At 51.5% G+C, this 13,351-nt stretch overlaps 6 protein-coding genes across 6 annotated transcripts; 2 read left to right on the top strand and 4 right to left on the bottom strand.

Moving 5' to 3' along the window:
* Positions 1-422: 422 nt before the first annotated feature.
* Positions 423-2,450, bottom strand: PMZ80_002034 (uncharacterized protein; the record flags this gene model as incomplete). The annotated part of the gene is made up of 1 exon (XM_064870470.1): positions 423-2,450. The coding sequence occupies one exon, from the start codon at positions 2,448-2,450 to the stop codon at positions 423-425; it is 2,028 nt and encodes a 675-aa protein (XP_064732923.1).
* A 721-nt stretch (positions 2,451-3,171) lies between these two features.
* PMZ80_002035 (uncharacterized protein) lies at positions 3,172-5,013 on the bottom strand (the record flags this gene model as incomplete). The annotated part of the gene is made up of 1 exon (XM_064870471.1): positions 3,172-5,013. One exon carries the CDS (start codon positions 5,011-5,013, stop codon positions 3,172-3,174), a length of 1,842 nt encoding a protein of 613 aa, XP_064732924.1.
* An 803-nt stretch (positions 5,014-5,816) lies between these two features.
* On the top strand, positions 5,817-7,265 carry PMZ80_002036 (uncharacterized protein; the record flags this gene model as incomplete). The annotated part of the gene is made up of 1 exon (XM_064870472.1): positions 5,817-7,265. The coding sequence occupies one exon, from the start codon at positions 5,817-5,819 to the stop codon at positions 7,263-7,265; it is 1,449 nt and encodes a 482-aa protein (XP_064732925.1).
* Positions 7,266-7,396: 131 nt separating this feature from the next.
* Positions 7,397-8,797, bottom strand: PMZ80_002037 (uncharacterized protein; the record flags this gene model as incomplete). The annotated part of the gene is made up of 1 exon (XM_064870473.1): positions 7,397-8,797. One exon carries the CDS (start codon positions 8,795-8,797, stop codon positions 7,397-7,399), a length of 1,401 nt encoding a protein of 466 aa, XP_064732926.1.
* A 1,366-nt stretch (positions 8,798-10,163) lies between these two features.
* Positions 10,164-11,879, top strand: PMZ80_002038 (uncharacterized protein; the record flags this gene model as incomplete). Its single annotated transcript, XM_064870474.1, has 3 exons — positions 10,164-10,464; positions 10,514-10,590; positions 10,764-11,879. 3 exons carry the CDS (start codon positions 10,164-10,166, stop codon positions 11,877-11,879), a joined length of 1,494 nt encoding a protein of 497 aa, XP_064732927.1.
* A 218-nt stretch (positions 11,880-12,097) lies between these two features.
* On the bottom strand, positions 12,098-13,266 carry PMZ80_002039 (uncharacterized protein; the record flags this gene model as incomplete). The annotated part of the gene is made up of 2 exons (XM_064870475.1): positions 12,098-12,719; positions 12,851-13,266. The coding sequence occupies 2 exons, from the start codon at positions 13,264-13,266 to the stop codon at positions 12,098-12,100; spliced, it is 1,038 nt and encodes a 345-aa protein (XP_064732928.1).
* Positions 13,267-13,351: the final 85 nt, after the last annotated feature.

Raw genomic sequence — 13,351 nt, forward strand, 5'->3', positions numbered from 1 at the left:
CAGCAGCTCATGAATGCGGAACAAAGGAGCCACGACAATCAGAGAAGTTAACATACGGCGTTCTTCCCAGAGAACGAAGCTTTGAGGTCTTCGTACGGTACGTCCACCCGTTGTTCTTTGTCTCATCTGCAAGGGCCGGGCAAGGCCCATGGAATAGAAACGGCGATTTCTCGGACATCAATATTATGCCTAAAATGGAAAAAGTCAACGACCCAAACGCTTTGCCGCAATCGTGACCCGAGTCCAGACCTCGAGTGAGGTAACATCATTCGTACCGCAATGCTCTACCGTTCATCCTTATACACGATATCTTCCATACGATAATCTTTCGAATGGTCACATGAAGGAGATATTTCGGTCGATGTACGATTCATACCCAAGGCATCCCTAGATGCGTTGACCGCTGGCGACTTCTTGACGTGCTAGGAATCCCTGGCTGGCCGCCCCTGGTTTCGAGCGTCTTGTACGTCCGATCCACCACCACCACTAACCTGACCATTGAGAGCACCCTCGTCTGCTGCCTCTTCTTCGCCATCGCCGCCAGAGCCACCAGCCTCGTCATCGTCTGCGTTGCCGTCATCGCTGACCGACAACCCAGCATCAAGTCGTTTGCGGCCACGATTGACAGTCGGCGTGGAATTTGCAGATACTTGGCTCCGACGTCTCTTCTGTGTCTTCTTGACACTGTCGTCTGCACGAAGGAGTTGTTCCTCGCGATGATGATAGAGCGCTTCCACCTCTGCATCTAGCCTGCGATAAATGGCATCCTCTTCTAATCCACCTTCACCTTGCTCAGCAAGTTCGTCTTGAATCCTGACCTCCTGTTCTTCCCATTCACTGTCGCACATCGTCAAGTCAGCAATCTCCCCATTAAGCTTATCGATCTCCTTGTTCTTATTAGCTATCTGATCGGCAATTCTGCGACGCGTGTTCTGCACGGTTTCGAGCTCTGCTTGGAAAGGCTTGCGAGCCTCCGCCTGTCTGCGAGCAGCATGTAGTCCCACATTATCTGCCTCCTTGAGCCGCTCTATGATACGTTGCGAAGGTGTCAGGGTGACGTTTGTAGAGTTCATAGCGTTGCTTGCTACTGATGGTGTACCCTGGGAGCCATTTCGGGCGTTCGGCGTTGCGGCAGGCTGAGAGGTGTGTTGTGCAGTCAATGAGTGGCCTGCTTCGGAAGGCAAGTCAGCTGTACCTCCCTCTTCATTGTCCTGCAGGGTATCACTGTCATCACGAGAAGCAAGGCTGTTTCTAAGGCTCGACGGTTTGGCAGGCCGATGATTCAGCTCTGAAGAGAAGCTCCTCGCATCTGACTCTGCTGTGCCCGATGAAGACCCGAACACGTCATCTGAGGCAAAAGGCGTAGGGAGAGCGTGGCGAGCGAGCGTGTCAAGGACCGGCTGAGGTGCAGACGATCTCATTGTTGTCTGCTGGGGAGAAGCGTCGTAGACTGCTGTTGAGGTACTTGGCTGCGTCGGCTTGGCAGTTTGAGAGGCTCGGAGATCTGGAAACCGGGCTGGTGTTTGCACGTTTCGGCTTGCACGCCGACTGCTTGCTGGTGATGTCTCGTTCTCGGTGTCAGAACCTACTCCAGAGTTGTTCTTGCTTAGTGTTCTGGGTCGCCCCTGATATACAGTCTCGACGTTCTCTATTCTTTCAAGGTTTTCTCTGTACTGGAATGCAAAGGTATACTGCTTGCAGTCATCGACCTGTCTTGTGAGAGGAAGGCGAGGCTTGACAGTGCAGGGAGTTCTGCTGAATTCGAGCCCTGTCTCCAGAGTGATACGCCTAGCAGCTGCACCTTTTCGAGATTCGTTTTGTGTGCCATTGGCAGCCTTGAGGACCGATGGGACAGTTCTGGTCTTGAGACTGATGAATTGACATGGCAAGATGTCAACACGGATTCGAGCCTGTTCAGAAGGTGTATAGTCAGAGGCCATTGTGTCGGCTGTAAGTCCGCTAACATCGACCCGCCTGAATCCGAATTCTGCGATGAACCAATCTTCAGCGGTTATGGATTTCTGCAATACCACCTTGTCGATCACATAGTACCAATTGCCTGAATCTTCGCATGGCTTCAGCTCTAGCATCATACCGGCAGACCTGAGTTGTTGCTTGAGGTCGTCAGCCTCGACATTTGGTCGAAGAGCTATTATAGGGTAGTCCTTGATCTGCCAACCTTCGTCGAACGTCAGCGTGATTTTCAAGCAATCTGCATCGCGCCAATCGAAGTCCTTAGAGACTTCCACAACGATACGGAACAGGCATGCTTTGGCTTCGAGTCCAATCGTCTGCCAGAAAGCGCTGTTAGCTCCTGGCTTCAAAGACTCTTTGAATTCGCTTTCCTTGAAGGCCACCCAGTCGCCGAAAGACTCATCGCTTTGAAGCTTCACTTTGATGAATTTTTTCGGGTCGTCTGAATTGTTTTCATCCTCGTAGATCAAAACCATACTTGAACCTGTGCTAGGTGTGAGCAGAAAAGCGGAATGATCATATTTCTGGTTACAAGAACATATCTATAGGCAGTTCAGCAGTAAACAAAGGCCATGATCACACAAGTCTCTCTCAATGGGCACGACATTAGTGATACAGAATGTCAGTGAAGACCACAAAGCGGCTATCACCTAGAACGTCGTAGCAAGTCAGTAAAGATGCTTTGCTTCTGACCGGTCGCTTCCTGTCATTTCCAGACCTCGCTTTTGTGTCGCTGCACAGTATGTAGGTACCTATTGCGTACCGGCTTGCCCGCGACCCCTACATTGCAATTTGAGTACTTGAACATATGGAGTACCTAGCCATGCCGTTCGATGCTATACTGCCGCGATCGCGGAAAGCTGGTCAGCTTGCCTGTGGCGGCCACCCGCCGATGGCAATGTGCTGGTTGGTTTCGACAGGCATCAACGAAATTGTGAAATGAATGCTGGAGATGATAAACGTTCCGAGTCATAAGAGACAAAGAGCAACAGCGACAAAGAATCGAGTTCATTGACATTATACAGTTCTCACACAAGGCAGAGGTAACGAAAGCTTTCATGCTGAAGGTCAAGGACATAATCTCGGTAGACCTTCTGTTTCTGGCCAATACACTGCTACGCTGCATAGCCAGCAGCCTCCAGAAGATCAGTCCTCATACATACATGAATCATGGCCCTGTACAATATTTCGGGCGCCTTATGCTTTGTAGGCAGCATGTCGCTTTGTTCTATGATGACCCGATGGACTCGAACCGGAAGACAGCGAACGTCGGGGACGCTTTGGGGTCTTCTTCTGGCTTCCACAAAACTTATCGTATCGTCTCGTTTGGTATGCCCGATACTCCTCGGCAGCCTTGTTCGCTTTCTCTAGCTTATCACTCTCGCCTTCACTGAGCATGTCGTTCGATGCAGCGGCTTCGGCAGACTCGAGTTGGCTTTGCGCTTCTTCTCTCTCTTTCCGAAGCTTCTCATCTCTCTGCTTCAGGTCCTCCATTTTTCTGTCGAACTCTTTCTGTAACTCTTCTCTTTCATCGGTAATGTCCTGGTGCTTCTCATCGATATCTTCGATTTGGCCTTTCAACGTGAACACAAGATTCTCTTGCGCAGCCTGAAATTTGTGGCGAATACTATCACCGTCCCTCAATGTCTCAATAGCGCTAGCAGCAGGCTGATCTTGCAATATCTGCCTTCCCGGAGTGTCTGGAATTTGAATTTCGGGATTGTCGACAAGGGTTGAATCACCACTAATCGAACCCGCTGCCCAGCTTTCGTTTCGATGACTGGGGGTGTCACCAGCCTGCTGACTACTCTCACTTTTCTCAGACTGACCGTCAGGTCCAGAGTCGAAATCGGTCGCCTCTTCTTGGACTTGTTCACGAGGACCTTTCTCACGTTGCAAGTGAGTGCTTCCAGAGCTAGAATATGACGCAAGCTGATGAACTGCATCTGTCGAACATCGTCTTCGAAGCGTATCGTCGGCACCTGAGGATCGACCAAGATTGTGATCCGGCTGGAATGGAGTGGGAATTGGCTCTGCACTACCGGTCAAGGACGGCATTGACCCGTCGAGTGTACTCCGGGCAGCTGTGGGATGCTGTTTGCCCGGCTCTGATACTGAGGACTTGGTCGGCTTCCTTCGCTTTGGTGTTTGATTCTCGATGTCAGACATTTCTGCCATGTCAAACAATAATTCTGGCAGTTTTGCTGGACTCATATCCTGACAAAGTGTCCTCGGCTTGACCTTCGTCTTGTCCATAGTCTCCACATTCTCGATCTTGTCGTACTGATCTTGCTCGCGGTATAGAAAGACAAAAGTGCGCGGTCCATGTGGAGCAATCGGTCTGCATAGAATCTCACGCATTGGGTCGACGGCTTGGTCATCTTCTTTCTGCCTGATCGTTGTTTCTAGAGTTATGTTGCGTTTGCTTGCCTCCTTCCGTGAGTTGTATCTGTCCTCCTCGCGGACCTTGAGCGCAAGATTGATTATCCGCGTGTTCTGACCATAAACGTGACGAGGTTCGATAATGACACACAAGCGGGCAAGATCAGTGACTGATGTGTAATAGGCTGCGGACTTCGTGTTCATACCATCGACTTTGAGCTTTCTGAATGCGAATTTTGTGTTGAACCAGGGAAGCTCGGCTTCGGTGGGATTCTTTGGTAGCGCGATAGAGGTCAAAGTATACTCGAGCTTCAAGCCGTCTGCGGAAGGCTCTAAAACGCCTCTACCTGGTGTTGTGAGCATGTCCATCGTGTCAATTCCAGGCTTGAACACCGTGACGGGGTATTCTTTGACCTCCCAGCCTTCATCGAATGTCAATAATACTCTCAACGCGTTCGCGGTTCCCCATTTGAAAGTCTTTGCGACTCGAATCAGGAATCTGAAACGCCCTGGACTACTCTCAAGAATTGAGGTTCGTCTTATATTCGAGTTGTTGATCCCCCTCAACGAGTGTTGATCGTCTGATTCTTTGAGAGGGGTCCAGCTTCGTGATTTCAACAACTCCACGCTGATTTCGATATCCTTGATTCGGGCCATTTCTGCAGAGGGTGTCGTTTGTTTGACGGTCTGATGCTTACATGAATGCGAACAGGTGGCGTCCATGGTCAGAAGTTCAGCAAACAATTGGTCGTAGAGTGAAAACTTTCATTGCCCAACAAATTCTAACACAGTTGTCATTAATGCTTTCATCAGTGAAGAAAACACTACGTAGAGTGAATGGCGCCACGTTCCTGCTGACTTCTGAAAGCGTTAGTTTCGGTATCTGTAAGCACCACGAGCTGGGTGCTCACAGTGCACCTAGGGGGCAGAATTTGCAGCTTCACAATGCTATTGTCGCGTTAACAAAGCCGGACAAGTTCATGTCTTGGTAGGACATCCTCATCAAAACCTGTAACATTTCAGCAGCATCTCAGCACATCGTCAATATGACATTTTTCACGGCACGTTCATGGGCAGCAGCGACCCGGGTCGCTACTGCCGCCCATCTGAAGACGGCAAAATTGTGAAGCCTTTAAAGGATCCTACCGGATTGCCATAAATGTCATGATACGCTGAGTTGTATACATAGCACCTCGATCATGCTTCAAGTGTCTGAGGTTACATGCCATGATTGCATAGGCAGAGAAGAGGCTTCCTCGAAAAGCTCGAGCTGAAGTTGAGCTTACGTATCCACCTCTTCGAAAACACATTCGGGAGATTCCGCTCCTTCGGGCAAGAACTTGGCACTGGATGTGCTACAGAATGTTTATCCAACCTCATCATCAACGATAGTACAGCGTGCTGTGTCCTGGAAAATGTGTAGGAGCATCAGTCGCACATAGCCAACGATCAGGGTAAACATGGCGACGCCGAAGCCAGCAATATTGTCGACCAATTTCCTCCGTGCAGTCAAAAGTTGCCGACCGCAAACATATCGCAGCATTCGCAACCCACCAGCAGTAGTACCACGAAAGGCCAGCCTCCATTCATCATGCCGCAGACTACAGCACGATCAAGGCTATCAACGGTATGGTCCGGCAGCAGCGCCGTCTATGCCACCTCCATCGAAGCCAGCAGAGCCATTCCTCCCTAGCACGGAGCAAACGAGCAGAGATGCCTCGGAGGTAGAAGCAAAGAAGGCAGAGCGCGAGACGCAGGACCCAAAGGAGAATTCCAAGAGCGCTCAGATCAAGCAGACAGATCAAGCAAAGGAGGCCGAGCACGAAGAAGATGAGGAAGAAGATCCGGATACCGAACCAACCAAGGTCGAGATTGCCGACATTGGTGTCGAAGCAAAACCCGCAGAAGCAGAAACAGAAGCCCCCAAAGATGAAGCCCAGACACAATCCCAGCCCCAAGCAAAAGAGACCAAGGACTCGAGTCCCGCACAAGACACCACCCCCCTAGGCAACAAAGAACTCGACATGGTCCTCTCCATCCCCTCCCCCAGCGAAATCAAAGGCGGCGAGAATTCCCAATCCTCCTCCCACCCGCACCTCGAAGCCTCCCCCTACGAACACCACTTCGACACCTACACCCTCGTCCAAGAACTCTGCAAGTCTCAACCACCCCCTCCCACCGCTCCCGGCGTCGACCCCCAACACCCCGACCCCGTAACCCCCTTCTCCGAAGCCCAAGCCATAACCCTCATGAAAGCAATCCGCCTCATGCTCGCCGCAAACCTAGACCTAGCGAAAGACGGCCTGGTCTCAAAATCCGACACCGAAAACGAAACATATCTATTCCGCGCCGCGTGCAGCGAACTAAAAACCACAATGCAAACATCTCGCTTCATGGAGGCGCAGAAACAGCGCAGTCAGCGCGCACAACTACAACATGAGAGTGATATCTTGAATCAGAAGGTGAGCCAGGATATTATGACCATGCGCGAGGAATTAAAGGGGATGTTCAACGATCGCAAACTAACCCTGCAGGAGGAGAAGAGACAGGTAGACGGGAAGATCCAGAGTTTGAGTTATCGGATCAGCGTGGATTTGAACTCTGAGGCGAAGAGTGAGGTTGAGGGGTTGAGGTGGGTGCTTACACGGCGTGCGGCGCTGGCGATTATCGCGGCGGCATTCATGGTGTTGAGTTTCTTGCAGTATTATAGTGTGAAGAGTCGGGAGCAGGCGGAGGTTGAGAAGAGGAGGAGTGCGGCGCAGAAGGCTGCGGAGGAGAGGATGAAGAAGGAGGCGGAACGGTTTGGGGGGAGTGGGGTGGGTCTTGGGAGGAGTATGGGGACGCAGACGGATGGGATTGTATTGGGTGGCACGGCGGGTGCTGGGAATTATGAGGAGAGTCTTGGGTGAAGATTCGGGAGGCATAGGAAGGATGAGAGCATGAATTAGCATAGTATAGATCAACAGCAAGCGTGTACAGCGGCATGTCATTCTCGACTATTTGTTCGTTCCTGATTTCCAATTTTTGTTTTGGGGTATCATCATGCCATCGCTGCCCAGTCAAACTGACTTTCATCAATCTCTAGCTTCGACGACTCATGCACTTTCTTCTGCTTGTCTTCAGCACTTAAGATAGCCTGAGAACTAGCAGCCCGCGCCTCACGCTTCAACCTCAACCTCTCCCTCGCAGCTACCTTGCGATCTTCAGCCGCTGAGAGACTAGCCGTGCGTACAGGCAGAGATAGCTTCTGTACGTCCTGCTCGAGTGATTGTTCGTTCGACGCCAAATCAACAGGCTGCTTCGTAGTTAGAACATTTTCCCGCTCAGCTTGTGCTTTGTGCAGCGAATCTCTCTCTTTCTCTGTCGTGGCATCTTTCAGCAGGTCGATCTTTTTCTTAAGAGATTGTTGGCGTGGTCGCTGCTCCGTGTCCTGTGGTGGATTATCTGTGTGGTTGTTTGGCGGGCTTGGCTGAAGCTCTTCTAGCTCGTTCATTTTCTGCTGCAATGATGACTGTCTGTTCGTTTTCGGGCGACTATACTCTTGCTGTGGCCGATGCTTAGGGTCGATTTTGGGGGTTCCTTGCACGTTGGCTTCGATTTCTGACCTCTTCTTCGACTGTTCAGCTTCTTTGGCTGTTGGTTTCAGACTCGAGCGTGTCATCTCCGATTCCTTCGTCTCTTGGACCTGCACAATCTTCTTCTGCAGCCGCTCATTTTCCTTTCTCGTCTCTTCGAGCAGAGATCTGAGCTTTGCATTCTCTTCGTCCTGGCGTCTTGCTTGCTCCTTCCACTTCTGACCATATTTGATCAGGCGACGCATCTCCTTCTCCGTTTGTGCTTTGTACTTGTCCAGGTCGAAGCCAGAGTCCTGCGTAGATACTTTTGGTTGAATGGCTGGTGCAGGAACCCTTGGTACCAGGGCCGTCTTGGTTTCTACAGTGGGCATAGTTTTCTGCTGTGCGATATCCTCCAGGAGTGTGCGCATAGCCGGCTGTGACCGCACCCTAACGGGCAATCCTCGACTTGCTTCAGGACTCATGCTCTTCCGCAGATCTTTGAATGTGACTGTAACATCTCTCAACTCAGCTCGTCTCGGTGTTGGCGCGTGCGGGTTCTTCAGTATACTCTTAGTAGGAGATACTGGAACCGTCTTCTGTCTCTTCGGCGTCAATTTCAGCTCCTGGTCGAATCCTGGCGCATTTATCTCCCCATCCTTTCTCTTAGTCTTGACTGGGGACGTCACAAAGCGAGATGGGCGTGCAGGTGATGATCGTATGTTCTCTTTTTCCCGATCCTGCTCGTAGTCGAATATTCCATACTCCCTACGTGACTGTGGCCGTACTGGCGAAGAATCTGGTGATCGTACGAAAACACTGCGAAAGGCTCGATAGGCGAAGACGTGGGCTGGTGTGGGAGCGGCGTCAATGCGTGTCTCGTCCATACTGGCATACTATGCGGTGGTATGGTCGATATGTGAGCGTATGTATATGCCTTGAATATGCATACTACAAGGATGTGGCATGCCAAACACAAGGCGCGTAAAGTGTCGATAGTGCACGACGTAATTGTTGATGATCCCAAGTAGGAAAGGTCAAGTCAGGATCGCGCCTTCACTTTCTCGAAAATACCAGACCGGAAGCTTAGCCGATCCTATGTTTATCAAGATATCTTATCTAGCTCCCCTACATAGCAATTCGTACTGCAGCGACAGGAGGAGGTCGAAATTTCAGCTGAAGTAGAAAAGAGGGCATAGGTAATGCTTCGAGAAATATTCTCCGACAACTTTCGAACAGTGCTACGGTAACGGGCATCTCGCGAAGCATATTGCTGGGCTGAAACAAATTCTCTTTGACCTGAGTTGACTAGAAGAGCAGCAGTCGTGCTAATCTACTCTGTATATCCCGCTGACCAGGCCAACCAGAAGCAATGGACCGCGGGGCAGCTGCAAACGCCGTGCATACCCCTCGGGGCGAATGGCAAAGTCGTGGCTCAGCTAGCGAAAGCAGGTAGCTTGAGCCGTAGAGCCCACGGGCCACAGAATCCTTCGACTCGCATAACATAGGTCGTTACTCTTGGGTGTATGCTACCAGTCAGATGTGGGCGATCATGCAAGCAGAACGCGCAGAGGCAGGCTGTTGCTTCTGTTGCCCATGTCGTCCATCGATGATGTTTTGCATTTAGAGGAAATATCTCTTCGCATTCCTCAACCAGGATGCCCGCTCTTCGCTCTGACGACTTCGATGGCGTTGTTTCTGGTATCCTAAGACCAGCTTGGTCACACTAAAGGGATGCAAGCATACGAGACTTGTCTTCTGTACGTTGAAACCTTGCATAAAAATGCTAAAAACTGCGAATGCGGTCGTGCCACTGCTGCGATAGCTTCACTTTAAATTCGACCACAAGCAACGATATCGTGGACACATATCAGCTCATGACTCGGACTTGAGCGAACATTTGACGTGAAGCCAATGCCAAGGAAGGCTAGCGGAAGCTTCCCAGGCTTGTTGTGGGGCTGATCTGCACTATTGGTGGCTTCGCACAAGCTCCGATCCCGTTACGAGTAGAAGACCGATCCTCCTCCTCACTGGGTACCACAACGCATCTTTTCCGCAGGATTGACAGCATGGAAAATCTCGCGTCCCACAAGATATTACTGGCGCGCTGCCTGTCTGCCTCCAAGCGGGCTCGCGTCGAGACGTTCGACAGCACACAAATGGCACGTAAAACTATTTGTCTTAGGCATTTGCGTCAACTTCGCATTCTTGCCATCACCGACACAGCTACATTTGCCTGATTCCCACATCACTATGGCTATCCCAGATCAAAAAGACGGCTCACTCGAGTCGCAACCCGCGCCGGACCATCTCAAGGATGATGTCCAAGGAAAGGTCACCCTTCCCAGCGACTTTGTACCAGCAACACCAGAGGAGGAAGCAGCGGTGATCCGGAAACTTGATTGGCATCTACTTCCTTTCGTGTTTCTATTGTACATGCTCGCAGTCCTCGATAGGTCCAACCTCGGAAATGCTAGGCTTGCTGGTATGGAGGATGACATAGACCTCAGCGGCTACAGATACAACTGGCTGGGAACCATATTCTACATCGCTTGTGAGTATCACATTCCCGGCCAAGAGACTCGGCGCTGACCATGACCTAGACATCTGTTCGCAATGGACATTGATCGGCTGGAAGAAATTTCCGCCTCATCGCTATTGCGCTTTCACAGTCTTCTTCGTGAGTATCTTTCCAATAACCCATCCCCATTCGACGTTCAGTGAAGGTGAAGGCACGTCGCCGTTGAGACGTAGCGTACGATGCGTCTCGGCTCGATCGCTTCGCGCTCTGCGTCCTCCACTATCTCTATACCTGCTCCGTCAACCATAACGAACTCGCTAACATCTTCACAGTGGGGTTTCGTGGCTACTATCCAAGCAACAGCCTTCAACTGGCGTGGCTTGATGGTATGTCGCTTCTTCCTGGGAGTCGCGGAAGCAATGTTCGGACCTGGTGTACCCCTCTACCTGACGTTCTTCTACCCACGCGCGAAGGTCGGGTTCAGGCACGGCGTATTTGTCGCCGGCTCGGCAATGGCCAACTGCTACGGCGGTGTGCTCGCCTACGGCCTCTCCCACATCAAGAACAGTATCGCACCCTGGAAGCTCCTCTTCATTATTGAAGGTATTCCGACAGTTCTTCTAGCGGCAGTGACCTGGTATTGGCTCCCAGACAACATCCAAACAACCCGGTTCCTCAACGAGCGCGAGAAGCAACTCGCTAGCGTCTTCGTTTCACGCAATCAACAAGCCGACCCATCAGGCAAAGGCGGCTTTTCCTGGAAAGAGTGTCTGCTCGCCTTTAAGGAGCCAAAATCACTCTTACCTGGCCTCATGTACTTTGGCTTCAACGTCTCATTCGGCTCTCTACCACTCTTCGTCCCAACAATCATCTCACAGATGGGCAGCTTCACCCGAGTCGAGGCTAACGGCCTCTCCGCACCACCATATTTCCTCGCCTTCTTCAGTATTCTCCTGGTCACCTGGCTATCCGACCGTTTCGGCGTGAGAGGGCCATTCGTCGTCTTGTGCTCCCTAGTCGCAAGCGTGGGTTTCATCCTACAGGCTACGACCACCGGAGTCGTACCACGATATGTCGGTGTCTTCCTTTCGATTCAGATTTTCATTGGGGTGCCTCTGACTCTCGCATGGGTTGCTTCGATGCACTCGACGGACAGCAAACGAGCTGGCGCAAATGCGATCATGTATACCATCGGTCAATGTGGTCCTTTACTAGGAACAAACGTGTTTCCGGATAGTGAAAACCCTTACTTCCGGAAGGGTATGTGGATCAGTGCAGCTATGTGCTTGATGTGTGCCGGTATTGCGATCGTCCTGAGCACTATCTTGATAGCGGAGAATAAGAAGATGGAACGAGAAGGACTGATACCGAGGAAGGGAGAAGAGAAGGTGGAGCAAGATGCTGCAGATGAGACCAGAGCTGTGCCAAGGTACCGGTATATCTGGTAGGGCTGTGACGAACGTTGATGGTTTTATAAGGAACGTAGCTTCTCTGGTTGAGACCGCCAATTCCGTCACCGATAAAGACATTCACTTGCTACTTGGCCTCATTGCGAGTGATTGTCGGGCGACACTGTACTCGTGCCAAATACTCAGTCCGAGAAAACGCTTGTTTATGTCCATCCCCTGGCCCAGATACTTGATATCAACGAAGGAAAAGTCCCATGCTACGAAGAAAACGCATCCTTCAGACTATCACACAACACCGTAATAGCTCTCTTCCCTTCATCCAACACGCCATCCATCGCCAAAAAAGGATGAGGCATCCCCCTCATCAACTCCACCCTCGCCTCAACACCCGCCGCATTCAACTTCCTCGCATACTCCTCCCCTTCCCACCTCAGCACATCCAGCTCCCCAACCAAAATGACAGCACGCGGCAACTTCGCAAACGTCTCCGATGGCGCAAGCAGTGGCGACGCCTCGAGTGAGTCCCAAGTCGCCTTGTCAGGAAGGTAATGCTTGCGATACCACAGCATCTTATCCGCGGGAAGAGCGGCAGTGAACTCATAGGATTTATATGTCTCGCTTGATGTGACGGTGGCGGTGTTATCTGTGACTGGGACGATGAGGAGTTGCACCTTGAATGTTAGGTTGCGGAACGGGTCGTCGGTTCGGGACGTTGCTTTCTGGGTTAGGACTGCGGCGAGGTTGCCGCCTGCTGAGGAGCCGCCGATGGCGATCTGTTTCTTGTTGAGGTTGAGGGTTTCGGTGCCTTTGGTGATGGTCCAGAGGAGGGCTTCCCATGAGTCGTGGACGGCGGCGGGGAAGGGTTCTTCTGGAGCGAGCCTGTAGTGGGGAGGAATGTCAGTATGTACTTCCGCAAATGCAAAAGATTTGCGCCTGCCCAAGAATTGTCGTGGAGCCTGCTTGAAAGACAAGGAAAGACCTACCGATAATCCGTCGTGACAACAACACACCTGGCTCTCTTGCACATATTCGTGCAAACCGTGTTCTCAGTGTCGATGTTTCCGAGCACCCAACCACCGCCATGGAAGTAAACCATCACAGGCCATCCACCAGCCGGTGGCTCTCGCTCCGGCGTGAAACACCGTACTCTCACGTCTGGTCCATCTGTCTCTTGGCGAGCGATGGAGAAGTCCTGCGTCGAACCTACAGGCACGTTGTCGCTTCCGCCGGGGATGATCTTGCCTCCTACCCTTGAGGCAGCCACGGGCTGGAAATGGACTTGCTGAGAATTGATGAGGTATTTGTTGTAGAAGGCCACATATTGCGGATCGAGTTTGTCTGCCACAGAGGGATGGAGCGGGTATGGTGGTTGCTGGCCGCCCGTTGCCGCCTTGACTACTGGCACAGCGTCGTGTTGAAGACTCATCTTTACTTGAAGAATGCTGAGAAAGGTTGCGTTTCGAAGCGATAGGATAATGAAGCGTGTAAGGCGTTCCGTCAGCTGTTTAAGG

The sequence above is a fragment of the Knufia obscura genome, assembly GCF_036327395.1.
Source record: "Knufia obscura strain CCFEE 5817 isolate CBS 148926 chromosome Unknown scaffold_2, whole genome shotgun sequence".
Taxonomy (NCBI): Eukaryota; Fungi; Ascomycota; class Eurotiomycetes; order Chaetothyriales; family Trichomeriaceae; genus Knufia; species Knufia obscura.